Source organism: Salvelinus fontinalis, chromosome 31, assembly GCF_029448725.1.
Source record: "Salvelinus fontinalis isolate EN_2023a chromosome 31, ASM2944872v1, whole genome shotgun sequence".
NCBI lineage: Eukaryota > Metazoa > Chordata > Actinopteri > Salmoniformes > Salmonidae > Salvelinus > Salvelinus fontinalis.
The window spans coordinates 36488986-36512875 of NC_074695.1; the positions used below are offsets into that span (position 1 = coordinate 36488986).

Consider the following 23890-nt stretch of genomic DNA (forward strand, 5'->3'; position numbering starts at 1 on the left):
CAGACATTTAGAAACTAAACATGACAATTTCAAAATAAGTCACAGGAGTTTAAGCAAAAATGAAGACGACTTGAGTAGTAAGACATGTATAAAAGCAACAGATACCATTAATAAGAAAGGACTAGAAGTGTCTTATATGGTGAGCTAGCGATTGTCTAGGACAGGCAAGCCCTATACGCTGCCGCGGATATGGCTGGGACAACGCCGGGGGGAAAGGCCCAAAAAACGATAGAGACAATGCCTTCATCAAACAACGCTGTTTCACGACGCATTAGTGACATGGCAGGAGATGTTTTGAAACAATTACAGCTTCGCATACAAGCCAGTGAATTATATGCGTTACAGCTGGATGAGTCAGACGTGGTGGTCATGGCACAGCTCCTGGTATATGTCCGTTACGTTTATGGGGGGTCAATTAAGAAAGACATCCTCTTCTGCAAACCACTGGAAACCAGGACAACATGAGAGGATATTTTTAAAGTACGGAACAGCTTTGTGACATCAAATGGACTTTGGTGGTCAAGATGTGTTGGTATTTGTACTGATGGCGCAAAAGCCATGACAGGGAAACAGTGGAGTGGTAACACGGATGCAAGCAGTTTCTCCCGACGCCACTTGGGAACACTGTAGCATCCACCGAGAGGCTCGAACTGCTTGAAAGACGTTTTGGACAATACAGTGAAATGGTTAACTTTGTTAAAGCAAGGCCCCTGAACTCTCGTGTATTTTCTGCATTATGCAATGATATGGGTAGCGACTATGTAACACTTTTACAACATACAGAAAGAAGTGCACTGGTTATCAAGGGGCAAAGTATTGCCACTTTTTTTTATTGAGAGACGAGCTTATTGAGAAATCGCGCTGGTAAGACACTGGTGCTCTTTGCAACCATGTACCTATGTGAGAGTGGATTCTCGGCCCTCACTCGCATGAAAACTAAATACAGGCACAGACACACAGGAAATTATTTAAGACAGACTCTCCAATACAACCCAACATTGCAAGTGTCAAGTGCATCCTTTCAAGCACACCCTTCTCATTAACCTGTGGTGAGTTATTCACAATTTGAGATGAAAAAATAAGGTTTTATGTAAGATGGCTAAATAAAGAGCACAATTATTGATTATTATGTGCGCCCTTGTCCTATAAGAACTCTGTCACTTCCCATGAACCGGGTTGTGACAAAAACGCATTAATTCTTACATGTATTAAACATATCGTATAGTGTGTGCCCCAGGCTTACAATGATGGCAAAAAACATTTGAGAGTGCGCTGACCCTGGTGCTAGAGGGGGTACGCAGCTGGAGGTTGAATGTTTGAAGGGGTACGGGACTATAAAAAGTTTCGGAACCAATGCCCTCGAACAGTTGTTCTTTAACTTATAAATAGCTAGTCATGTTTATAAGGGAGTAACCGTGTCGTTATATGAATTTGTTTGTTTCGATTGACTCATTACTAAGCACTTCCCCACACAAAACACACTGAGGTAGCTCCTCGTTAATTCTCAAAGTTTGTATGAAAGAGAGAAACTCATCGCCGTACTGGCTTTTCATGACGATTGAGCTCAGTCAGAACTTGTTGCGAGCATGAGTCCATTTGGCGAGTGGGAATGACAAAACAGTGGTTAACAGCGCATCATCTGCTGTTGAACAATAGCGCTGCAGCGTGTCGCGGAGTGATCAAGAAAACTCCAGAAAAAATATCTGGTAAACCGCGAAGCACACCGGCCTCTCCCGTAACTGCCAAACTGAGCAGAGACCGCCGCTAAGCAGAGAGCGCACTGAACAGAGACCGCCGTTGCACTTGGCCAAATCAATTAATTAAATAATTATACATTTACTGACACGTCGCGACCCACCACAGGTCCGCGAGCCATACTTTAAGAACGGCTACCATAGAATATCTAACCAGGGGACTATTTCAGACAAATTGTCAGGGGCGCTGTGGTTGTTTCATGACGAACAAGGGTCGGTAGCTAATGAGGGATTACTGTATTGTTTGACAAGGACTGAGACTAAAAAAAACTAAAGTATTTGGTCAATCGAAGGAAATAGTTGTGGAATGTTCCAGATCTTGGCGTACGCCTACTGGAGCTTTGGACAATTTACCAGCATGTTTATATATTCCATTCTGATAGAGATCACCCTTCCTGTCAGAAAGATTTACAAATACACCCAGAGCCAAAAATCTGACAGTTTACTGAAGCAAGTGAACAGTATTGTGTCATTGGATAGAATAAGTAGCTAAGCGTTAATTATGTCCGGTCGAATTTGTATTTATAACCGAGTAAGATTCATATAAAGGCATTAGTCTTGACGTAGCCTCGTCGCGAACCACGCGATTTGGAAGGTATGGCAACACTAGACTAGTCTTGACAGAACAATGGCAATTTGAATTTTAAAATCGAATGTTGACAAACTGGATACAGCACACAATACAATGCATACAAACTAGTCTTTGTATCCACTGTACTCAGAAGTATTGTAACAAAATGCCAATTTATACATAACAAACATACTGATAAACTGTCCTTAAATCTAATCTGTACATATTTCACACAGATCAGACCTCAATCTTTTTATTTGCAAGAGGGGTGGGTTCATAAACTTTGCCGAAGTACTAGAAACCCAAGGGATTTAAAATTGTCCTAATCGCTCCTGTGCATCCCTTTGAGAATTGTGCTTTCAGCACAGTGGATGGCTCCCAGCATCGGATCAACTTCAAGGATTATGAGGTAAGTGAATAATTTAACAGTATATGCATGTGACTGACATCAAAACTAATTACAATTATCTTGAGCAATTCCCAAACTTGGAACTACATACATTTTAGCTTGTATCAGTTTTCACATCGGATTTTGCCAGTAGCTGGATGCTTTTTGCATTGATGTTGTTGTTTGATACGAAGTTCTACCCTCAAAAGACAAGTTCTTTTTTTGTACCTCCTTGAGTATTATTAGGCTCCATTTGAAAATACTGATTGCATTCAACTTACAAATATGTAATTGACTGCCCTCAAGCCTGGCCAAGATGGTGAGCACAAACTTAAGTAAATGACCATGAGGGTAATTTGTCAGTCTCCACCACTTCCAGTGTGTGAAAATAATACCCAGAGACCTCAGAACCTACATTAATGCTGAATTTTGCTCTTATCCCATAAACTTTCTGAATACCGAATAAGAAACGGTGGTTAAGGTATCAGTGGAAGGAGTCCCGTGTTGTCTGTGGAGTTACGGAGAAAACCACATGCCAGGAAGTGGTCACAGCTTTGGCACAATCCCTTTGTGTACACGTCCAGCAATATTTAAATTTTACTGTTTAATTTCACTTGAAACGTCCAATCCAAATCAATCTTAGGTGATTATTTCATCCCTATCATCTTCGTTTGCTTAGGTCGTCCTGGGTGCTACACACTTAAAGAGAAATTCTAAGAGTTTGAGCGGAATGGGGAACCCAATGAAAAGCTTCTGAAGTCACTTGAGGTACGGCCAGCAGACCAGAGGTCAAGCTCACCCTGCTGCATAAAGGGCCATCCATCTGGGAAGGGCCTAGTAGAGGGAAAGGCGGCAGATACCAGGCTGGGCCTCAGCTGGGGAGAGCAGATGCTGGGGGCAAAGGGGTAATGGTGGTCTTAGTACCGTCAAAGCCTACCTCCCTGTTCAAGCCGAACAGCCACCGGAAGAACCGAAGAAGTCCAAAAGAAAGTCCCCGACCCTGATGGAGGCTTGGGGATGGCTGGAGAGCCGAGGAAGAGTGAACCAATCAGGCCGCGAAAGAGGAAACTGACAAAAGGGATGGTAATTCCCTGAATGTTTGTCACCGTTGCCATGGATCCCTCCACTCCTGGGGTTTTGCAGAGCAAAGTCAGAGGAGAAAAGAGTGCCAAGTCCGTTGAGCACCAGCGAATCTCTTGCTGCATGCAAGACCAGGGCAGGGACAGAGAGAAGAGTAACATAAGCATTTCTGATGAGGGTAAGGATAACCAACATGTTAAGAAACACTCAGAGGCTGGCATGGCAAATATAAAAAGCGGAAGGCTGGCAGAATCCAACCAGTGCCCTTAAGATGGTTGATGAGAGAAGGAAGAGGACTAGTTGCTCGCCAACAGACTAGTCTGAAAGAGCTGCAGGTCCAAATTAACTCAACGGATAGCCAGATTCATGAGCTGGAAGAGAAACAAAACGTCAGGCAAACTGACCAAGAGAACCAGCAGAAAGGTAGAGAAGCTGGAATTTTGGGATAATGAACTAAAGGTGGAAGAGGGATATGAGACTTGGAACAGTTCCTGGAGATGAAAGAAAAAGCTGTTGAGTGTAAGGCCAAGTTGTACTCTTCCAACATGAAACTGCAAGGACTTGATTCCTCAAGAGACAGAACTATTCAAAGGGAGAAAGTTAATGTTCCAAGCCAAGATACCACATCTCCTGCTGCTGCAGGGTGGACAAGGCCAATTGAGGCCTTGAAATCAGTCAAGAGCTCTTAGTCAGCATGGTAAATAGATAGGAAGTTTGCTCCCAGAGAGAACTCAGATCTTCCTCATGCGCTAGTTTCTCCAAACCAGATCAAGGACTTGCGGCCCTCGTGGCCAAGTCCGCTTAGAGACTGGTGGACATACTGGTCTGAAGCCCCAGGTCCAAATTCAGAAACACAACCAAGGGATGTGCATCGCTCCGAGATAACAATACATCTGGGCAGCACCAGGGTTTGAACGAGGTAGAGCAAGAACTGAAACTCACTGGTTTAAAAACAAGCAAACCAGTAACTTAATGTGCGTGATAATTCAAACTGCAGCGATTTGTTCCCAGTTTTACATTTCTATATGGCAACAATAAAATGTCTTTCTTTAAGCAAACTTCTATTGTCCTACCAAAAGTTGCTGAATAGCTTTTCCCATCTTCAGTTTGCTCCACTGTTCAGGCACATTTGTTTGAAAGTAGGGACAGCATTTCTTTTTCACAGCACCGTTTCAAGACAAGTCTCTTGCTGCCATCTTGATTAAAATATTTTCTACAAACTGCATGGAATTTTAAGGAACAAATAACTGCCTGGATGTTCTTTCAAATAAAGTAACACAATGATTTTCATAAAACTTTAATTCAATTGCTTCATTCAAGACCATTAACAAAAGTACATAGGAGCGCCTGTGCAGTTTAGGTTCAACCCAGTGATCTCCAGTTTAAATAAATGGTCTCTAACTGCCGTATGTGCGTACAGGCACAACAGATCACCCTCCAACACCGCCAGAGCACAATAGATATCCTGATCCTTAAGACGCAACTTAATTCTAATGCTTTGTTACCCCGCTCTTTTACTGAAGTTAAAATGTATTTTTGTTATATTGTGATGTTTAATCTTTCACTAAGAAAAAAAAGTACACATTACATACAGTATATTTCAACCAACAGGTATTTGGGATGCAGATCAGTATTATTTCTAATGGGAATAAAAAGCCATCCTTTCGTCATATTTTGGCAGTTGGGCTGGGGACAGGGGATATGTCATTTTTTTTTTGTAGTTTAGGCACCGTATTCTTACGTCAATGAAAGAAAAAAAGCAAAGAGGTGCAAAAAAAATAAAGTACATAGTATAAAACTGCTCGATATAAGATGCCATTAGGAATTCTGCACCTGAGGAAATTGCTTACAAAGCGTGTTAATAGCGAAAAGGTATCTAAAGGCTCCAGATTTGTGAAAGTAAATCCAAATCATAGCCACTTAAACATTCACAGGCAACACAACACCATGCTTTCACTCCAGCTCTTGGATAAAGAGTTTAAAAAACTGCTCAAAAAAACCGAGCAGAGAAGTAGCCTCTGTTTTAGTCCACACATGAGAAACATCACCCTCCTTATGGAGGGAACTTTGCTTTATGCATTTTGTAGGAAAGCATAGTGAAAACCATTAGCAAATGATAATCATTTAGTTGCCTTAAATGAGGGAGAACAATGGAGGAAAAGAAGCAGATGAGCTCCAATACATGCCCACACACAACAGGTTGCAGGTGCAGAATTCCAGACAATTAGGCAGATTCGGCAGATGGGACAAGACACTGCCAAGCAACCGTCACTGATTCTAAAGCACACAGAAACCCTCAAAACAAATACCTCTGAAACTTCTATCATTTCTAAAAACACCTTATGCACAACAGTCACACGCACAACACTCGGAAGAGGGATCCCGCCTTGTATACTGCAGTACGAAACTGTATCAAGTACATCATACATGGGCAGCAGAGAACAAATGGAATGAGGGTTCCCTTGCAGGTGATGGAACATGGAGGAGTTACACATGCTTATTTCTCTGTGTATCAAGAGTGTGTGTAGGAGCATGTGTCCACAAGACAGCAAACATCCCTTTCCATTATTGTCGTCCATTCTCACGTTGCATTTCTAAATCAGGGCCCACCTAGTCAGACGGGAAAGGTTATATACTGCTCAGTCAATGACACCCGGTTGACGGGTCTTCCTCTCCACATTGAAGCCCTGGGTACAAAACAAAGTAGACCAGTAATAATAAAATCAACACGCTTTATAGATAAAAACACAAAGTGTACACACATCAGAACTTATACAGCATTATGTGTTCAAATCTGCGTACCTTTGAATTGTCAGGGCCACGGGGCTGTCTCACAATAACTAGGCGGGGGGCACTAGCATCATCCAGGGTGATGCTCTTGAGCCGGTTGACCAAGCGATCAGGACGGGGGGTTGCCACCGGTTTAGGCCCTTCACTGTGGGGGTAGAGAAACAAGAGGGCTTTTTTAACCAACAATATACTGTCTAGGTTTAGGATAACTGGGTCATAAATGAGACATGATTAGTAAATGTGGGGGGCTAGAAATCCAATTTCACTTATTCAGTTGCATTGACTTTGGTTGCCATCAAGAAAGCAGGCATCATTATTGGCTAAGTTGAGGTAATATATCCATTTCCGAACATCTTACCCTACTTCATGGTAATAGTACACCCCCCCCCCCTGCAGTATTTACCTAACTCTGCGTACGTTGCAGGCACTACATTTCCCTGTGCGTTGGTTGAGGATGACTGAGAACTCCACCTCATCCCCGGTCTGGAGCTCTAAGCCATCATGCACCTCTTTGACATGGAAAAACAGCTTCTTACTCTCGCCAACTTCATACGTGATAAAACCAAACTGGGGAGACAAGACATTACAGAATGAATAGGCATAGCGCTCATAGGTAGCCACACCAATACCTTGCATAGTGAGAAAGTCCCAAAACAAATTATGCATTCTAATTACTTCATGTTTGGGTTACTGACCATACATACTTAAAACTGCAGAATCTCTCAGTTCAATTTTGAAAGGCAATTTAATCTTGTCCATCGCCAAAAATGTTGACAAGCATGATCAGATACCTGGTCCTTGACACACTCCACCAGGGCTTTACGTTGGGGGACAACGTTGCAGGCCATCGTCTGTCCTGTCTGAGCCACTGTGCACAGCTGGAACTTCACCATCTCGCCTTTCTGCAGACAGTCTGCCTTGTTCGCCATGCCCACGATGCCAAAGGAGTAATTCTGGCACTTTGTGCCATCTGAATGCGTACAGGTGGGGAGAAGAGGAACAGTCAATTTAGCCATTTGGTTATTATAGAGTAAGTGCATTAGTAAAAACATGAAATTGATTTGATGGACATAAACCTCCACTGCCAGTGGTGACTTACCTTCCTCCAGGAGCTCAATGAGCCCCTGGTACTCTGTCTGGGACGGGTCCACACTGCGCAGAGGGCGCACCACCTTTCCCAACATCACTGTCTCACCAACATCCTGCCCCACACCATTCACTGCAATAACAGAACACCATTAGCATACTCACTTTGAAGATAGATACATAAATGCTTCGCTATAGAACTGACTGTGGTGCAAACTCAAACTAAAGCAATTTACTGCCTACCTGCTACCACCTTAGTAACCTTCTCAGCGCTGACTTTGTTTCCTTTGCCCTTGGACAGGGTGTATTCCACAGTGTCGCCCAGCTCCAGGTTCTCCAAGTCTCCACACAGCTCACTGGAACAAACAGGCAGCATGAAAAACATAGGGAAGATCTTTTTTGTACAGATCTAATGTCACACCAACCAACATATTTTACACTAGCTTGCATGTGTTGAATAGTTGTACCTGTAATGAAAGAAGATCTCTTGATCGTGATTGGCTGTCTCTATGAAGCCAAAGTTGTCTTTCAGGGTGGCAATGTATCCCAGCAGCCTCTTGGTGTTGACAGTGCGGTTGAGGATCTTGATGGTGACAGCGCTCTGTTGGCCCGTCCTCTTTACCTCATTGATGGAGAACTCCACCTAGAGGACAAGGTTGGATTTACAGCACATGAAATCAGAGCCAACTCATTGTCTCTCTTTGGGGTTTGGCTAGTGTGAACTTGTTTGGTTTTCAGTACCTTGTCTCCTGCCTGTGGCTGGGTAGCTCCCTCCAGATCTTTGACGTGGTACGACACAGTCAGCTTCACTCCACAGTCCTCATAAGAAACCACTCCCTCTTCTGCTTCCTACATGACAGACATCAGAAAACGGATTAGACTGGCAGTTCCAGTCAAAGGCTGGCTACTGCACTCCTCTCCAGAAATCAGGCATTCAACTGTTGTTACAAGTTTATAACACCACTGCTGAGCATTAGGAAACGTTCTAATACTTCAGAAAAATGCCCCCAGCCTGGCAAAAAATAAATACTGATGAGGCTGGATAGTTTAAAGTAAAAGTGTAGGATAATGTTTTAATTCATCCAAGCCGGTGCACATCAGTAATAACTTCAAAAGGAGGAAGGGCGGAATGATGCATTTTAAAAGTTTAGGAGTATATCAGATGAACAGCAGTAGCAACTTTTTGTTAACGCTAAGAGTGCAGATGACTGGCACCAAGATGTGCAACATCACACATTCCAAAGCACCTCGTTAGTGTTCAGTTAGCATTGACTAGTGTTTGAAATCAACACCTTTGTACACAGTGGTAAATGTAGGGCTGCCCCCAACCCCTCCACCCCCCCAAAAAACCTGTCTCGACTGAGTTGTTCTTTCGACCAATCAAATCAACTAAACGCACTGAGCTTGCCTGCTGTTTTAAGCACACTAATTAAATACTTAAGACAGATGACGAGGGAGTACGAATGCAATTGATTTGATTGTGCAGGGCAGGGCTCAGACTTGCTGCCGTGTGTATATATATATATATATATATATAAAAAAAAGCACCCATCCTCTCCTCCCTGCTGCAGTGACCACCACAGAACAAATCATGATTGTATTTGTCACATGCACCAAATACAACAGTGAAATGCTTACTTACGAGCCATTAACCAAAAATGCAGTTAAGGAAAAATAAGTGTTTATAGCGCTGTCCACATTGCTGTAACAATTACAGCCAATTCTGACTGAAGTCATGTTACCGAAATCCCTAACTTCTTTAGGGAAAACATTCCCTGAACCCTTACATGACACGTATTTGTCACATGCACTTGACCAATAGGGCCTGGGCTATAGAACATCAATCACATCAACAAATTGGTTATAAACTCAGAACACCGTAACATCAAAACAGATGCACTCAAATTTGGGAATGTTTACTGGTTGCTCAGGAAGTAAAGGGGAAGTTAGATGTGCGGAATAAATTTGACCAGTTGTGGAAAATATTGGAGATCAAGAAGGTAAGGCACAAGCGCTGTGTACATATTATGTGTGCCAAACAGGTGCTGTTAGATTACAATATAATTTCCCAGACCGTTTGGAACAAAGTAAACACCGGGAAAAATTATATGCGTACCAGTCCAACTTTTTTGGGGGGTAAATCCTTTATTACAGCAAATATTAAAGACAGTGACATTCGTTTGTGAATGCAATTTTTCCAAAATTGAATGGTTTATTTATTGTTTACGCTAATTATTTAAGGGCGGCTTTGTTATTTTAAATCAAAGACGCTTGAAAGTGCTTAATGATAATGACATTAGTCACAATCCAATAAGAGATCACACAGCTTATATTTCTCTGACAATTTGGAACCGTTACACTAAATAAAACCAGAGAGGCTGTACTAACAAACCAAAAAGACGCAAAGCCATTATTACAGCATAGCAAAGCTTAAAAACAGCTACATTTGTGAACTTGTTTATCTGACGTGTTGTGGTTACGTGAGGCTTGGTGCTCACAGAATGAATAGGCTATTAAAACAAACCGGTAACAAGCAGGATCTTCAACCGATCGGCATTGCAACCCCTCAATATTAAAATTCTCATTGGTGGGTTTGAGGTGCCACTGTAGAATTGGTGGTGTTATGTCCAAAAGTAGTAGTAGCACATTTGTATAAGTAATAAATCATAATTTTTGATAATGATCCTAAGATATGAATTAACTTTTTAGCTACTGCTAAAAAAAAACTTGGTCGACCAAAAGCCGATAGACCAAACAGTCGACTTAATGGGGTCAGCCTTAGTTAAAATGCCATATCTCCTTAGGAACTAGTAAAGTAAATTACAAGACGGCAAAAGTGAGAATAACATGTTTTTACAGAGGAATTGATTAGGACTGAAACCACAGTCAGCCATGGGGTGAGGAGCACATTCAGCGGGCATTAACACCACTGACCTTTTCTACTACTATACCGTTGAGAAATATGCACAGTCTACCCATTTGAGCATACATGGCAACTACAGTATGCATGTCTGCAGCAATGTGAAGAGCAAAGGTTAGGAAATGAGACTGATTTAAGCAATTGGGCAAAAACCTATACATGATGAATTTTAATAAGGTAACTAGGGGAATTTGTCACAGTTGCCACGTAAAATGTCTGGCAAATCAATGTCATATCTAGCTAACATGAGACAAAATTAGTGGTTAGTACTTTGCCTCTGTGTCCACGCAGTAGGAAAACATTGATAGATGTATCTAGCATTGTTCAACTTGATGGCAACATGCAAAGACAAAACTCCTACCTTGTCTTTTTTCTAATGGAGAGAAGTAGCATGAGGGGGAAAGGGTGAAGGGAGAAAGCAAAGCAGAGAATTAGAACTAATGAGTCAAATCAAATGGGCTGAAAAATGCCTGATCGTAAGGGGAAAGGTGTGCGTGCGGGTCTCGGAGCAGTTTTACATTTTGATACTGATCAGACTAGGAGGGGGTGAGGACAGAAAAGGCAAAGAAAGATCAAGCAGGGAAGGACAAACATGTACTGTCAAAATAAAAAAGGCAAATGTTGACAATGTCGCTGTGGGTTCCCAAGTGCTGCCCTGGGTGCTTTCGTACCTTCTCTTTGGCCTTGCTGGGGCTGGCGCTCTTGTTGTTGGTGATGGCTGCTGTGGCCTCCTTCTCCACCACACCCACAAAGCGCTGCTCAGACTGGGTGTGGAAGGAGACTGTGCCCTTGGGCAGCTTCTTTATGCGCACCGCGTGGTTCCTCTGGGCAGACAGCATGTCCTGCACAGGAGAGGGAGAAAAAAAAAACGTTTCAATTTGTGTTGGTGATCAATAATGCTCTCATTGAGATTGGCTACCTCACAATACAAACCAGACAGAGACCAAAATACATTTGGAAAACAATGTGCCTAGGAAAAGTGAATGGGTTCAAAGAGTGAGATTTCCTAATATTAATAAGAATTTACTGGATGTTCATTTCAAAATCAAGAGTTTCCCATTAAACTAACAGCATTGGAAGATTGACAGAGAAAAAGAGGGAAGGTGAGAGTAAAGGAATTTTAAAGACAGCAATTGTATATTGAAAAACGGACCATGGGCGTTCTCTCTGGACTCACGGGCACAACTGTGAACTCGACTTCATCAGAGATGTGCAGCTGGCCCTCCTCCAGCACCTCGCTAAAGTGAAAGAACATCCTGGCGTCCCGGTCCACACACTTGATGAAGCCAAAGCCGTCACGCATTGCAGCGATCACACCCTATAGGACAGAGAAAGCCGTCAACACACAGCAGAGATGACGTCGACTCTGCATGTAGACCTAATAATCTGCTGGGACTGAATGGGATGCATGAGTTCACAAGCTGCATTAGTTCACCGATCCTTGTGTTATCATCACTAATTATATGGACGTATCAGGATTGGGCGAAAGCAGCCCTTAACTTATGGCTGCAGGGGCAGTATTGAGTAGCTTGGATGAAAGGTTCCCAGAGTAAACGGCCTGCTCCTCAGTCCCAGTTACTAATATATGCATATTATTATTGGATAGAAAACGCAGAAGTTCCTAAAACTGTTTGAATTATGTCTGTGTACAACAGAACTCATATGGCAGGCAAAAACCTGAGAAAATCCAAACAGGAAGCGGAAATTCTGAGGCTGGTCGATGTTAATCGATCGCCTATTCAATTCCCTGTAATATATGGATCTGTTTGCACTTCCAACGCCTTCCACTGGATGTCAACAGTCAGTAGAACGTTGAATGAAGTTTATACTGTGTTGTGGGGACGCATGAGAGGGGAATGAGTCACTGGTCTGGCAGATTGCCAGTTCCTTGTCACGCGCATTCCTCATGATATCGCCTTGCGTTCCATAACTTCTACAGACAGAAGGAATGCTCCGGTTGGAACGTTATTGGATATATATGATAACATCCTGAAGATTGATTATCTACTTAGTTTGACCAGTTTATTCGACTTGTAATAACTTTTTGAAGGTTTCGTCCAACGTTTGCCTGCATCTGCGCGAGTGTTTGGACACGTGTACTACACATGCAAGCAAAAGTAGCTACTTGGACATAAGTAATGGACATTATCGAACAAAACAATGATTTATTGTGGAACTAGGATTCCTGGGAGTGCATTCTGATAAATATCATCAAAGGGAATATTTATCATGTAACTTCTGGTTTCTGTTGACTCCAACAGGGTGGCTAATTTGGCTATTGTTCTGAGCTCAGTCTCATATTATTGCATGGTTTGCTTTTTCTGTAAAGTTTATAAAAAAAATCTGACACAGCGGTTGCATTAAGGAGAGGTATATCTATAATTCCATGTGTATAACTTGTATTATCATCTACATTTATGATGAGTATTTCTTTTGAAACGATGTGGCTATGCAAAATCACTTGATGTTTTTGGAACGCGTGAATGTAAACTCAGATTTTTTTATATAAATATGAACTTTATCAAACATTCATGTATTGTGTAACATGAAGTCCTATGAATGTCATCTGATGATCAAAGGTTAGTGATTCATTTTCTCTTTTTGCTTTTTGTGACTGCTATCTTTGGCTGGAAAATGGCTGTGCTTATTGTGGTTTGGTGTGACCTAACAATCGTTTGTAGTGATTTCGCTGAAAATCCTATTTGAAAATCAGACACTTTGGTGGGATTAACAACAAGATTACCTTTAAAATGGTATAAAACACACGTCTGAGGAATTTTAATTATGAGATTTCTGGTTTTTGAATTTGGTGCCCTGCACTTCGACAGGCTGTTGTCATATCATCCCGTTACCGGGATTGCAGCCATAAGAAGTTTTAAACTGCTTCACTGAGTGCTTTTACTTTTGAGTTAACTGAGATTAAAGAGACGGTGCATAAAGATAAAATGACAATCCTTCCCTTTCATTCGGGACTGTAGGTTTACGCTCTTCCATGTAATAGATAAGTTTGGAATATGAACTCGATTTTTTAGGAAAGCAAATTTCAGGTTGCCATATTCATTGATTAAACTCCACACAAAGCTTCCTCAAATGAACTAGTGAGCGTACCATAGATCTCCTCATGGTCCTTACCATCTCACGGGACTCCTTAGTGAAGTGGAAGGTGTCGGGCAGGATGTCGATGTTGGTGGCCCGCTCCAGCTTGTCCCTGCGGTCTGTTGAGATGTTGAACTGCACATGGTCGCCCTCCAGCAGGGTCACCTTGGACTTGGTATCCTTCTCGCCGAACAGGAGCTCCTTGTCCGTGAAGCTGATCCTAGCACAGATGCGGCCTGGGAGCGGGTCATTCTAAAAGATTGGGAGGAACAATACAAAATCCAGGATTCAGTAAAAACCAAAGTCAGGTTAATTCTGAGTATGTAGGCATCGCGTAAGTTGCGGACCTGGTTCTTGGTTGGAACTTTAGGGATGACTTTGATGACAGTGCCTTCAAACTGCTCAATGCTGATGTCCTCAAATATGACGGTTCCCTGGGCGAGCAGCCTCACGTCGGTGGCCACCTCTTTCCCCTAGAGAAAAACAAAATGCTTTATAGACGATTTATCCTTGATTCGGCAATGCGGTCTAACACAATTGCGGAGCCCCCGGAGGCCAAATCGAGCTCCATACGGCGATGCCATGCACCTCCCAAATTTTCTAACAATGCAGAGGGCTCCATATAGCTCCGCATTGAGATGATTGGTTGACGCTAAGTGGAAGAGCATGTGTAAACACAGCTCAGCGCCACGAAACGCAAGTAGTATAAATGCCCTGACAGACACCGTATCGCCATAAATGCTTTAGTTACTTCAATGTTGCTCTTTTCCTCTCCATTACGACATTCTATTGAATAATTACAGGCTCATGGCATCAATATGTATTCAGAATGTATACATGTGCAGGAGTAATTTCTGTTGAACAGACTGTCATTAAACAGCCCTTGCTTGATTTGACAAGTTGAGTCCCTAACATAAGAATAACTTGATTCCAATACTGGCCTCATATTCTATACTTTTGCAAGCCATTAGAACGGGTCACCAGAGTTGGCTAGCTAGAACGGTTCCATGTGATGCCACCTACGTTTCTCTCTTTGATGGTGAACTCCACGTCGTCGCCGGCCTGTAGGGCCTCCAGGTCACCCTTGAACTCGCTGTAGTGGAAGAAGATCTCCTTCACCACGTCAGCCCTCTCAATGAACCCAAAGGCCTCCTACCAGACAAAAGGGTTATAGATTAGATTATAATCAGGCACATACAGTAGCCAATGTCCAGCCAGGGATCCACAAGGCTCTACTGTGGCTTTACCTTGGTGGCACAGACAACCCCCTGGCACCTCATCTGTTTCTTCTTTACCAGGACGATGTTGTGAGCACTGACTGCACCAGTGCTGAAACACACAGAATATACCATGAGGAAAAGGCTATGGTAGTATGCAATCAAAACATTTTAAATTGTGAAACAATAAGACACTTGACAAACAACTCACTGCTTGTTGGTTTCCATGTAGAAGCTGACTTTGTCTCCCGTGTCCAGGTGCATGTTGCCCTCTATGTCATCTGGGGTGTAGGTCAGGTAAAACACCTCCTGCGTGGGAAGGAATCCATACTTTACATTACATTGACTACCAGCCTTGTCATGAAAAGTATCTTTCTACAGGCCATTTGACAGTCTTACCCCGTTTCTCTCGTAACACACACTGCCAGTGGGCACCTGCCCCGGTGCAGATTTGCCATCCAGTTGAGTGGGAATCGCTGAGACAACCTAAAAGACAGCAAGAACCACAGGGGGAGATGGTTAAGAATGGCATTTGGGTGCCTTACTATAAATCAGTGCACCTAAATAAGGAAATTACAATCAATCATTCTGTGGAAACAAACTGGTTGATTTTCAAAATTATAATCAAGAGAGCGAAGGGATACAAGCCTGGTATGTACTGTAGACACTACTGCATGAGATGTGAAATGCTTGAAATGCCAAATTTCTTCATTTGAATGAGTAAAGGACATTTGAAGAAAAGGCTAATAAAACATCAATGCTATCAAAATATTACAGCCAATCAAAGCTATTCAATTTACTGACTTCATTTGTCATTCTTTTGAAAATAAGCCTTCAACTTAATTTAGGCAGAACTTTCTAGAGAAAGACTTAGGCTGTTTTGTTTAATCTTCAAATCCCACCTCCACCCGTGAACACCATCACCACACAACATGCATGTCGAGGACAGGCAAGCCCATTGTAAATCTCCATGGAAACAGATGACATTCCTAACATTTCAGATAGACCCCGACCAACATAAACACAATAAAATGTGAATTTAAAATCAGAGTGGTGGGGGTTTGTATTTACGCATCTATGAAACTATTAATAAACAAAAAAGATTTTAAAGATTTACAATGAGCTTGAACATACACCCAACTGACGAACAAACACCGACATTGAGGTGACAGGGACAAAAACAGAACCAAAAGTAAAATGGTGTTCCTTAACTGGATGAATATAACCATGCAGCACAGTAAAGGGAGAGGCGTGCGAGTCTGGCCCCACCTGGCCCGAGATGCGCTCCTCTGGAAGGACCTCTGGTTTGATCTTAAGCAGCTTCACTGCTATGGGCTTGCCAGTGCGCCTGTCTGAGGACACTTCAAACTCCACATCATCTGGAGATGCAGAGGGGAAGAGAGAAGGAAGAACATGGGTTGTGAGAAAATGTGTTTGACACCAAATGCTGACCGGACATTCATGGAGGTCAATCGCCATAAAAGCTGCCCACAGTAGCTTGTGAAGAGCCCAAGACAGAAATCTGTTGTTACCACTTAGCCCCAAGGATTTTTTGAAGGAATTCTCATTGTTGGCCAGATAAACATTAGGTGGTTTCCCCAGACAGATTAATCCTAGTCTCAAGGAGAATCTCATTTGAAAATGTTAAGTGCAGGATTAATCTGTGTTTGGGAAACCATCCCTAAAAGCTTGTGTTGTTCAGTAGCTTGTTGGATGAGACTAGATTACTAAATGACTAGAAGCAGCACTGGACTCTCACCTCCTATCTTGAGCTCCTGAAGGTTGCCGTTGTACTGGGAGCAGTGAAAGAAGAGGCGCGCCTGCCGCTCCGAGCACTGGATGAACCCGTAGGAGGTGAGCAGCTTCTCCACCACTCCTGTCTCCCTGATGCCCGCCGCCGTGCCGTTGGCAAACGCCGTGTGCCCGTTGTTGTGGAGCATGCCAGGGTCAAAACTCATCTGAGCAGAACATGAATAGACATTATTGAAGAAAAATAAAAGGAGAAAAGGCTGACAAAATACAGCTCTGAATATTGAACGAGAGCAGATGTGAGTTTATGAGTGGGATTGTGTAAATGCATATGATAGAACAATTCTTTCACAAATGAAACTCCCACATACGTCAATAAGATCTAATTTACACACAATCTATTAAATTGCGTTTCCTGACTGATGGTTGAACCAAAGTTGAGAGACTAACCAAAAGAGCTTTCTGGTGTTCTGACCATTTCTCTTCTGAATGCTGGTGAGCACAGTTGGCCAACCACAGTTGGTTTTTATGTTGATTCAGACCATTCACTACCAATAAAGGCCACACTGTATAGTTATTTCTAGTTGGCTCAAGAGAAATCTCCACTTCTATTCACCCAGTCACTATTTCAACTAAAATAAACAAGCACTCCTGGATTGACAAAGTTGGGAACATTATACATGCAAGAACAATTGTTATAGGACATATCTTTATCCAAACCTACTACAAAACCACTGCATCTCCCATTGACTAGCACAAGTCAACATGAACTGGGTGCTACAATATGACTTCACACAGAACCAAAAGTACTTTAATTGATCTCCCTCAAAGTAATCAAGAGCCACTGCAAAACAAACCATGCGGTTAGCTAACATCCCCCTGGCAGTCATTACCACTGTGGGTGCAACTGATGCGATGCCCACACAACATGCCCACTTACTGATCTCTGATACAGGGGGGTCCGCTTGTGTTTTTTGTGGGAGACAGAGAAGGAGCGGGGTATAGCCACCGCAGAGGTGGAAGGAGCAGTATTACGTGCCAAAGGGGGTTCGGAGTGGACCCTCTCCATATCCAACAGTGGGGTCAGGACTGGGAAACACTGTTGGGGGGGGGTCAAAGGGTGATTTGGAGATTCAGATACTTGGCGCTGTGGTTTTGCTCATTAGTTTTCATTCCATTACACTGTAGCTTTCTAGGTCTTGAAGTTATTTTCTTACACCAATTGTAAAAGAAAGTTTTAAACGATTTAAAAAAAAAATAATTAAAAACAGATCGATACTGACCGTGGGAATCCTAATTCCATAAGAGAAACTAATAAATTATGTTATTAGCTGAGACCTAGCATCTACTATTATGGATGGAAATGTATGTGCCGTTTGGCTCTACAACACTAAAATGGGGGGTTAAATGTCCAGACGAGGTAGTCTTCGAAACACCCTACAATAATCAGCCTGATCAGTAAACCTAAAACTTGCCATTCAACATCTGACGGAATGGAACAAAGCGTTGAGAAAGGTGGTCATGTAACTTTAAGTTACCGTTATTGCCTGAAATACTGTTAAAATAAGAGTTGACAAACTCAGAAAGTGCTGATGTGAAAGACAGTTTAGACAGAAGCATGTCTACACAGTAAGATGAGTGGGAACATGAAGGGTCACAGAGCAGCCTCATTTGTTAGGTCCCTTACTAGCATAGCATGAATGTTGAAATTCCCAGTAGTTAGTGGATTTTGTCCTTAAAGGGATGAATAATCCCATTTGCTGGTTCGATAACTAAGATTCCAGACTAAGCGACATTGAACGACACCAGCCACCGGGGAAACAGGTTTAAAATCAACTCGTCTTACAAACTAGCCTACCTTAGCTTATTTCAGTCTAGTTATTAATTGGGAAAGAATGTCAAACTGACATTGTCTAAATCGTTTTGTCAAGTTCCTACTGGTCACATTATTTTGAGCATTAACGTCACCTGAGGGGTGTACTACAAAGCAGGATCAATGAGTTAACCAGTTAACTTGACAAAGTAGTGAAATTTGAAATGAGCATGGTATAATTGACTCAAGCAAAAACACATTTTGCTTTCGTAATAAACCAGAAAATCAATAGTAATTTATTCACCTCAGCATCAGAATCCTGCTTTGTAGGTCACGCATTTTTATTTTATAGTCACCCTTTATTCTCAATTCATGTTACATTACACTCCCATTGTTTTCCTTTGCCTGTACTAGATCACTAAACAAAACAAACTTCTGTTTGTTTATATTGCCTACATTAGAGAGATATTGCAGCACTAATCATATCCCACACCACTAATTTCAGGTGGCATGGGGCATGGCACAAAGCATTTACAGCCTTAAATTGTGGTGGGTAAAAGCAAATTTGAAACATACCCAAATCCCAAGTAACCTTTAGACCACCCTGTAACTGCTTGACTGCACCTGAGCAGAGGCTAGTCTCTGAGCCCTGAGGAATGGAAAGGTAAGGCCAGTCAGAGCAGAGAGAGGCAGGGCAAGCTGGGTGAATGGGTGTTCGATGGGGGGGGAGACGGAGGGAGGTGGTGGGGAAGATGGAACTTACGGATCGGCCGTATGGTGACAGGCTGAGTCCGACGGGAGAGGTGCTGCTCAGGTCAGCGCTAATAAACGCGGCAGGTGGCGACGTGGGCAAGGTAAACTCAACAAAGCCTTTCCAGGGGCTGCCCATATTTTTCCATAAACTCAAGCCAAACTCCACCCCTTTGTTGTACTTGATAACTGGTTTGCTTGACTGCCTCGATTTGTTATTTTTTTGCTCAACCACCCAATGATACACCTCTGGATGTCTGCAAGGGTGAAAATGGGGAAGGGACAAAAATAAATAAAGGGGGAGGCAAAAAGGTCAGCCAGTGAACAGTGTCACAATTAAAGGAAAGGGTCTGTGGGTGTGAGGAGACAAGGGAAAAGGCTAGATATGACCAGGTAGAGGGGCAGGATAAAGAGGAAAGATTGCTAAACCTCAATAACGAAGTAGGCCTATGGCAGGGAAGACTGGCTCACTAAAAGCCTTTAACTGTGCTAAATCACTCTGCTAGAGTTGGTGCAATTAATTTATCTTGTTACCAATTGACCTAAAACAAGTTGAAGAATGAGTCAGCCCTATCAAGTAGTTGCAGAGGTCAGTCATAATTTGAGGTACAGGATGGTTAGTCCAACTGCATCTGAAATTCAAGTCACTCGAGTAAATTAGGGGAGCCGTTGTGCATTTTGTCACCAAAAAAAGCAAGTTTATTTATGATATCAAAAAACGACCATCTAGGTAAGGGGCAATATTCCCCGTCTTAGTTAAAATGGTAGCGGATGTGCACATGTACAAGAGCAGAATTGTTGGGACATTTAGTGGGTTATTTGTGTTCATTATCATAACAAATATATCTCCACATTCCTGCCTTATGACAGCACACCAGGGGACCAGACTGGAACTTGGGAAGGTGCATTTTCCTCTTTATTGGTTCAACATCAAATTTAACACGAGCATCAATTTGTAGATAAAATGCCATGTGGTAAACCATTACAGTAGTTTGCAAATAAATTTACTAATGGCGTCCTATCAAATCAGTCCTTGATACGTGTAGATAAGTGAAAGCCTCATGCAAAGTAAATACATTTGACATGCAACTATATTTGGAGATAGCTGGGCCTATATAAAGGACGCCTTGCTAGACACAAACAAGAAACAAAGAGAAGTTATTCAAAACCACAACACATTTATGAAATAAGTAAAACAAAGAAAAAAATTGACCTACCTTGATTTGGCGTCTTGAAACCTCTGGTTGTCTTGAACGCCTTTGCAGATCTCACACTTATTTGTTACAGGTTTCTGGCACAAGTTATAGATACGAGTAGCATGAAGCAAAAGGGAGGAAAAATATTTTAAAAGGCAAAAGCAGGTGCAATAGTGCTTGAAAACAAAATAAACAGAGCAAGAAGAGATAGACGAAGGAGATGGGATAGTTAAAGGAACCGAAGAAAAAAAACGGAAAACAAATTGAAGCCCTCTAGGCACCCCAGGGTAGAGTCGGTGGTGAGGATGAGGGCGGCTGGGAGTAGCGTTGGGACGTGTGCTTTGTCAAAGCTGTTGAGTAGGCACAAACTTCTGGTCTCAGATCAGTTATCTTCACGGTTTCGCAATGTTGGCAAAGGATTGCTTCTCTTGAGTGTGTTTCGATTGGGCAGGTGTGTATCTTGTGTCTTTGGTGTTTTCTTAGTTTAGTTGCTTCTAGATTTTCCTTTGAAGTGATCCTTTCCTTGAGTTGTTGCGACTGTATGTTTCAGGATGTTTCTCTTGAATTTGTTTCTTCGTTGTGATCTGAACTTGAAGAAGCAGTTGCGGATGGTACAAAAAAAAATTCAGTTCCGTTTCACTTCATACTGTTGAGAGAAAGAGATCCACTATTAGTTTAAAATGAATCAGATTTCGTCATTATCAATGTACATAGCCTACTATTTGAATAAACTAGCAAATTGCGCGACTCCTGATAAATGTGCCATCAAAGACATATGTCACCATTTATGCTGGTGGTGGTACCATTAGCCCATAGGTTGACAATAAATTAGGACATCATGTGTTGGAAACACTGCAACAAAGTACTAAGGGGCTAGCATTAGAGCTTTCTAAATAGACTTCCCAGATTCAAGACCACTATGAAAAACCATTACAGCCACCTGTAGACTAGTGCCTGGGTCACTTTTCATGTGAATTGAACTCCAGATTCTTCGCCCCCAGACTCCCAGGCCTAAATATAGACCTTCCTCAGCTGCCCCTGCACACAGTGCCAGCTGACTAGATACTAGAAGTCCTGCGGATAAACAAGTCCCTGTGCATACCATTGGCCGTACTGATATGTATGGCAGTTTCTAACCAGTAAGGTCTGTGTAATTCTATGAGCAATGTGGATCATGACAAAAGGCTCAGACACTGATCCTAACATTTAACTGTATAGGACTTTGCACAGTAACAAGAAGCAGGGACACATCCACAAAGTTTAACTAATCAGTCATGGCTGTGTCACAATGAGTGCTAAATGTTGTGAAAGGGGTCAAATATAATTCCAATGAGTGGATGAGTCTTTAAAGCTCATACTTGGTATCCAGGTTACAGTTGTTTATGGACAGCAGTGCTAAATTGAACCTCTTGGAAATCAGTGTCAGAGAAATTCTACAATCTTTGACTTACAGTCCATCATAATGGATCCCTTTATACCGCTTATCTACATAAATAACCATTATAACACCCTGCAATTCTATGATTTCATTTCACATCTAGATAAATATGCATCCATCAACACTGCCATTAGTGACAGTTTGGTTACAACATGTCATTGTGTGTTTAAGCTGTCAATGGATTGGCACAACTACCACCTAGCAAGGTTTGTTGAGACAACACCTGTACTGTCAAACTGAAGAATGGTAAGCAATTTAATCACCCTTGGTAATAGGGTGACGTTGGTTGAAAGGAGTGGGGAAAACATTCACTCAGAAAACTCTTGCTTAAAGCAATGAAGAATATCAACATGGTTAAAATAAAACAGGAACTTGAGAACGAGTGTTTTTCAGTTGCTCATGACGCAGCCATAAATCAACATTTGCCTACCAGTGCCCACCCACTAAAACACTGGCCATGATTGGCCTTTTAGCACATATTTCTGAAATAGGTGGTCGAACATTGTCGAGTTAAGAAGCCCCTAACTTTTGTTTGTCATCTTACTTGCTAACGTTACCTATTGTTTTGATGCTTCACCAAATTCATGTCAGTAAAGCATACTAAAGTTGGCAACAACAAGCATACGTACACGGCCTCGTCTCAGCTAGATAACGTTAGCTGGCTAGAACTGTAGCGTTCATGGATCATGACAACCTACCTAGGTCGTTCATTATTACTGGTCGTAACGTCACTTAACTGTCCCTGTTGGTTGAACAATGTTTGACACGAAGCAATTCATTAATTACCAACCAGCTTACTATTAGCTATAACTATGCACAGCCATGTGATTTGCCATCAAGCAACCACGCTTGGTAATGCAGTAACGTGGCCTACTAGCCAACGCATCATTAGTTTGCATTGCTAGCTAGCTGATTTATTAAGTTTAACGCACAATAATTAGCCAGCAAGCTAACTACAAAACACAAATGAGGTGTTAACAAATTGTCAAATCGAATGACTAGTTAACGTTAGATATTTGTTAAACGCTAACGTTAACTAGCTGACATTAGCTAGCAAACAACGCGTTAGCTTTACTTCGCTAACTAACAGTTACTTACTACGAACACTTGGCTAGGTAATCATACATTAAAATCGTTTGTTCCTAATTAATGGAATTGTGAATACGAACAATGTCTATTGTGCCAATTTCAACTACCCATTCACTTCGCAAGGGTTAACATTTTAAGATGGGCAGGCGCATTAGTTGGTAGTGTGGCACCGGACAACAAAGGAACTGCGACAGATAAATTCGCTAGCTTGTGGCTACCTAGCCAACGCTTGCTAAACTCGTGCAAGTCCAGATAACAAATGGAGTCAGCTCGTTTGTCACTTCAACAAATTTGTTTAACGTCAAACATAACGTGAGGATACCAGTATGCATTAAACAATTGATAATGTTTATACAGTTTATTAATTACGTCGAAACGTTTACCAAAATATCTCCCCAGATAGATAACGTTAGCTACACAGTACTGTAACGTGTTGGTATGATTTAGGACGAGTAAAAACACCAGATAACACTAGCCCGCCTATACGCTTTGAAGGATAAAAACTTGGTTCAAAATGATTTTATATCGCTATAACTAGAATATAATCTCATATTAATGGGGTTTTAACCGTAACTTTCAATTAGTATATTAAACAAAACTCACCCCAACAGCTTTCAGCACTGTCACCAGCGCCGCCAGTAGCAGCACGGCACATTACGTAGTGATCGGAGTGCGATCCTATCGCGAGATTTCATATGATACTGAGAGGTTATACCAGAGATCATGGATATAATGACGAGATACTTGTGTCACAAATCAAAGTTTATTGATCGGGTACAAATGTCAAATCACATTTTATTGGTCACATACACATGGTTAGCAGATGTTAATGCAAGTGTAGCAAAATGCTTGTGCTTCTAGTTCTGACAATGCAGTAATATCTAACAAGAAATCTAACAAATTCACAACAACTACCGTATACACACAAATGTAAGGGATGAATAAGAATATCT

At 42.0% G+C, this 23890-nt stretch overlaps 1 protein-coding gene and 1 pseudogene across 13 annotated transcripts; one reads left to right on the top strand and one right to left on the bottom strand.

Moving 5' to 3' along the window:
- Positions 1–3029: 3029 nt before the first annotated feature.
- Positions 3030–5035, top strand: LOC129829311 (ras association domain-containing protein 8-like; annotated as a pseudogene).
- A 39-nt stretch (positions 5036–5074) lies between these two features.
- Positions 5075–23625, bottom strand: LOC129830152 (cold shock domain-containing protein E1-like). 13 transcript variants are annotated; one of them, XM_055892464.1, is made up of 21 exons: positions 23541–23625; positions 20432–21056; positions 17592–17750; positions 16662–16860; positions 16172–16281; positions 15302–15388; positions 15114–15211; positions 14933–15014; positions 14709–14837; positions 14033–14158; positions 13722–13937; positions 11767–11907; positions 11261–11431; positions 8411–8518; positions 8137–8312; positions 7913–8025; positions 7683–7802; positions 7375–7553; positions 6987–7150; positions 6596–6728; positions 5075–6480 (listed from the first exon to the last, which is right to left on the bottom strand). In XM_055892464.1, the coding sequence occupies exons 3-21, from the start codon at positions 17718–17720 to the stop codon at positions 6433–6435; spliced, it is 2529 nt and encodes an 842-aa protein (XP_055748439.1). In that variant the 5' UTR covers positions 17721–17750; positions 20432–21056; positions 23541–23625; the 3' UTR covers positions 5075–6432. The 13 variants fall into 13 exon arrangements, with proteins under 13 accessions (XP_055748439.1, XP_055748436.1, XP_055748437.1 ...); XM_055892461.1 differs by having other exon boundaries at positions 11743–11907; positions 13698–13937; positions 15114–15232; XM_055892462.1 differs by having other exon boundaries at positions 16115–16281.
- Between the last annotated feature and the right edge of the window lie 265 nt (positions 23626–23890).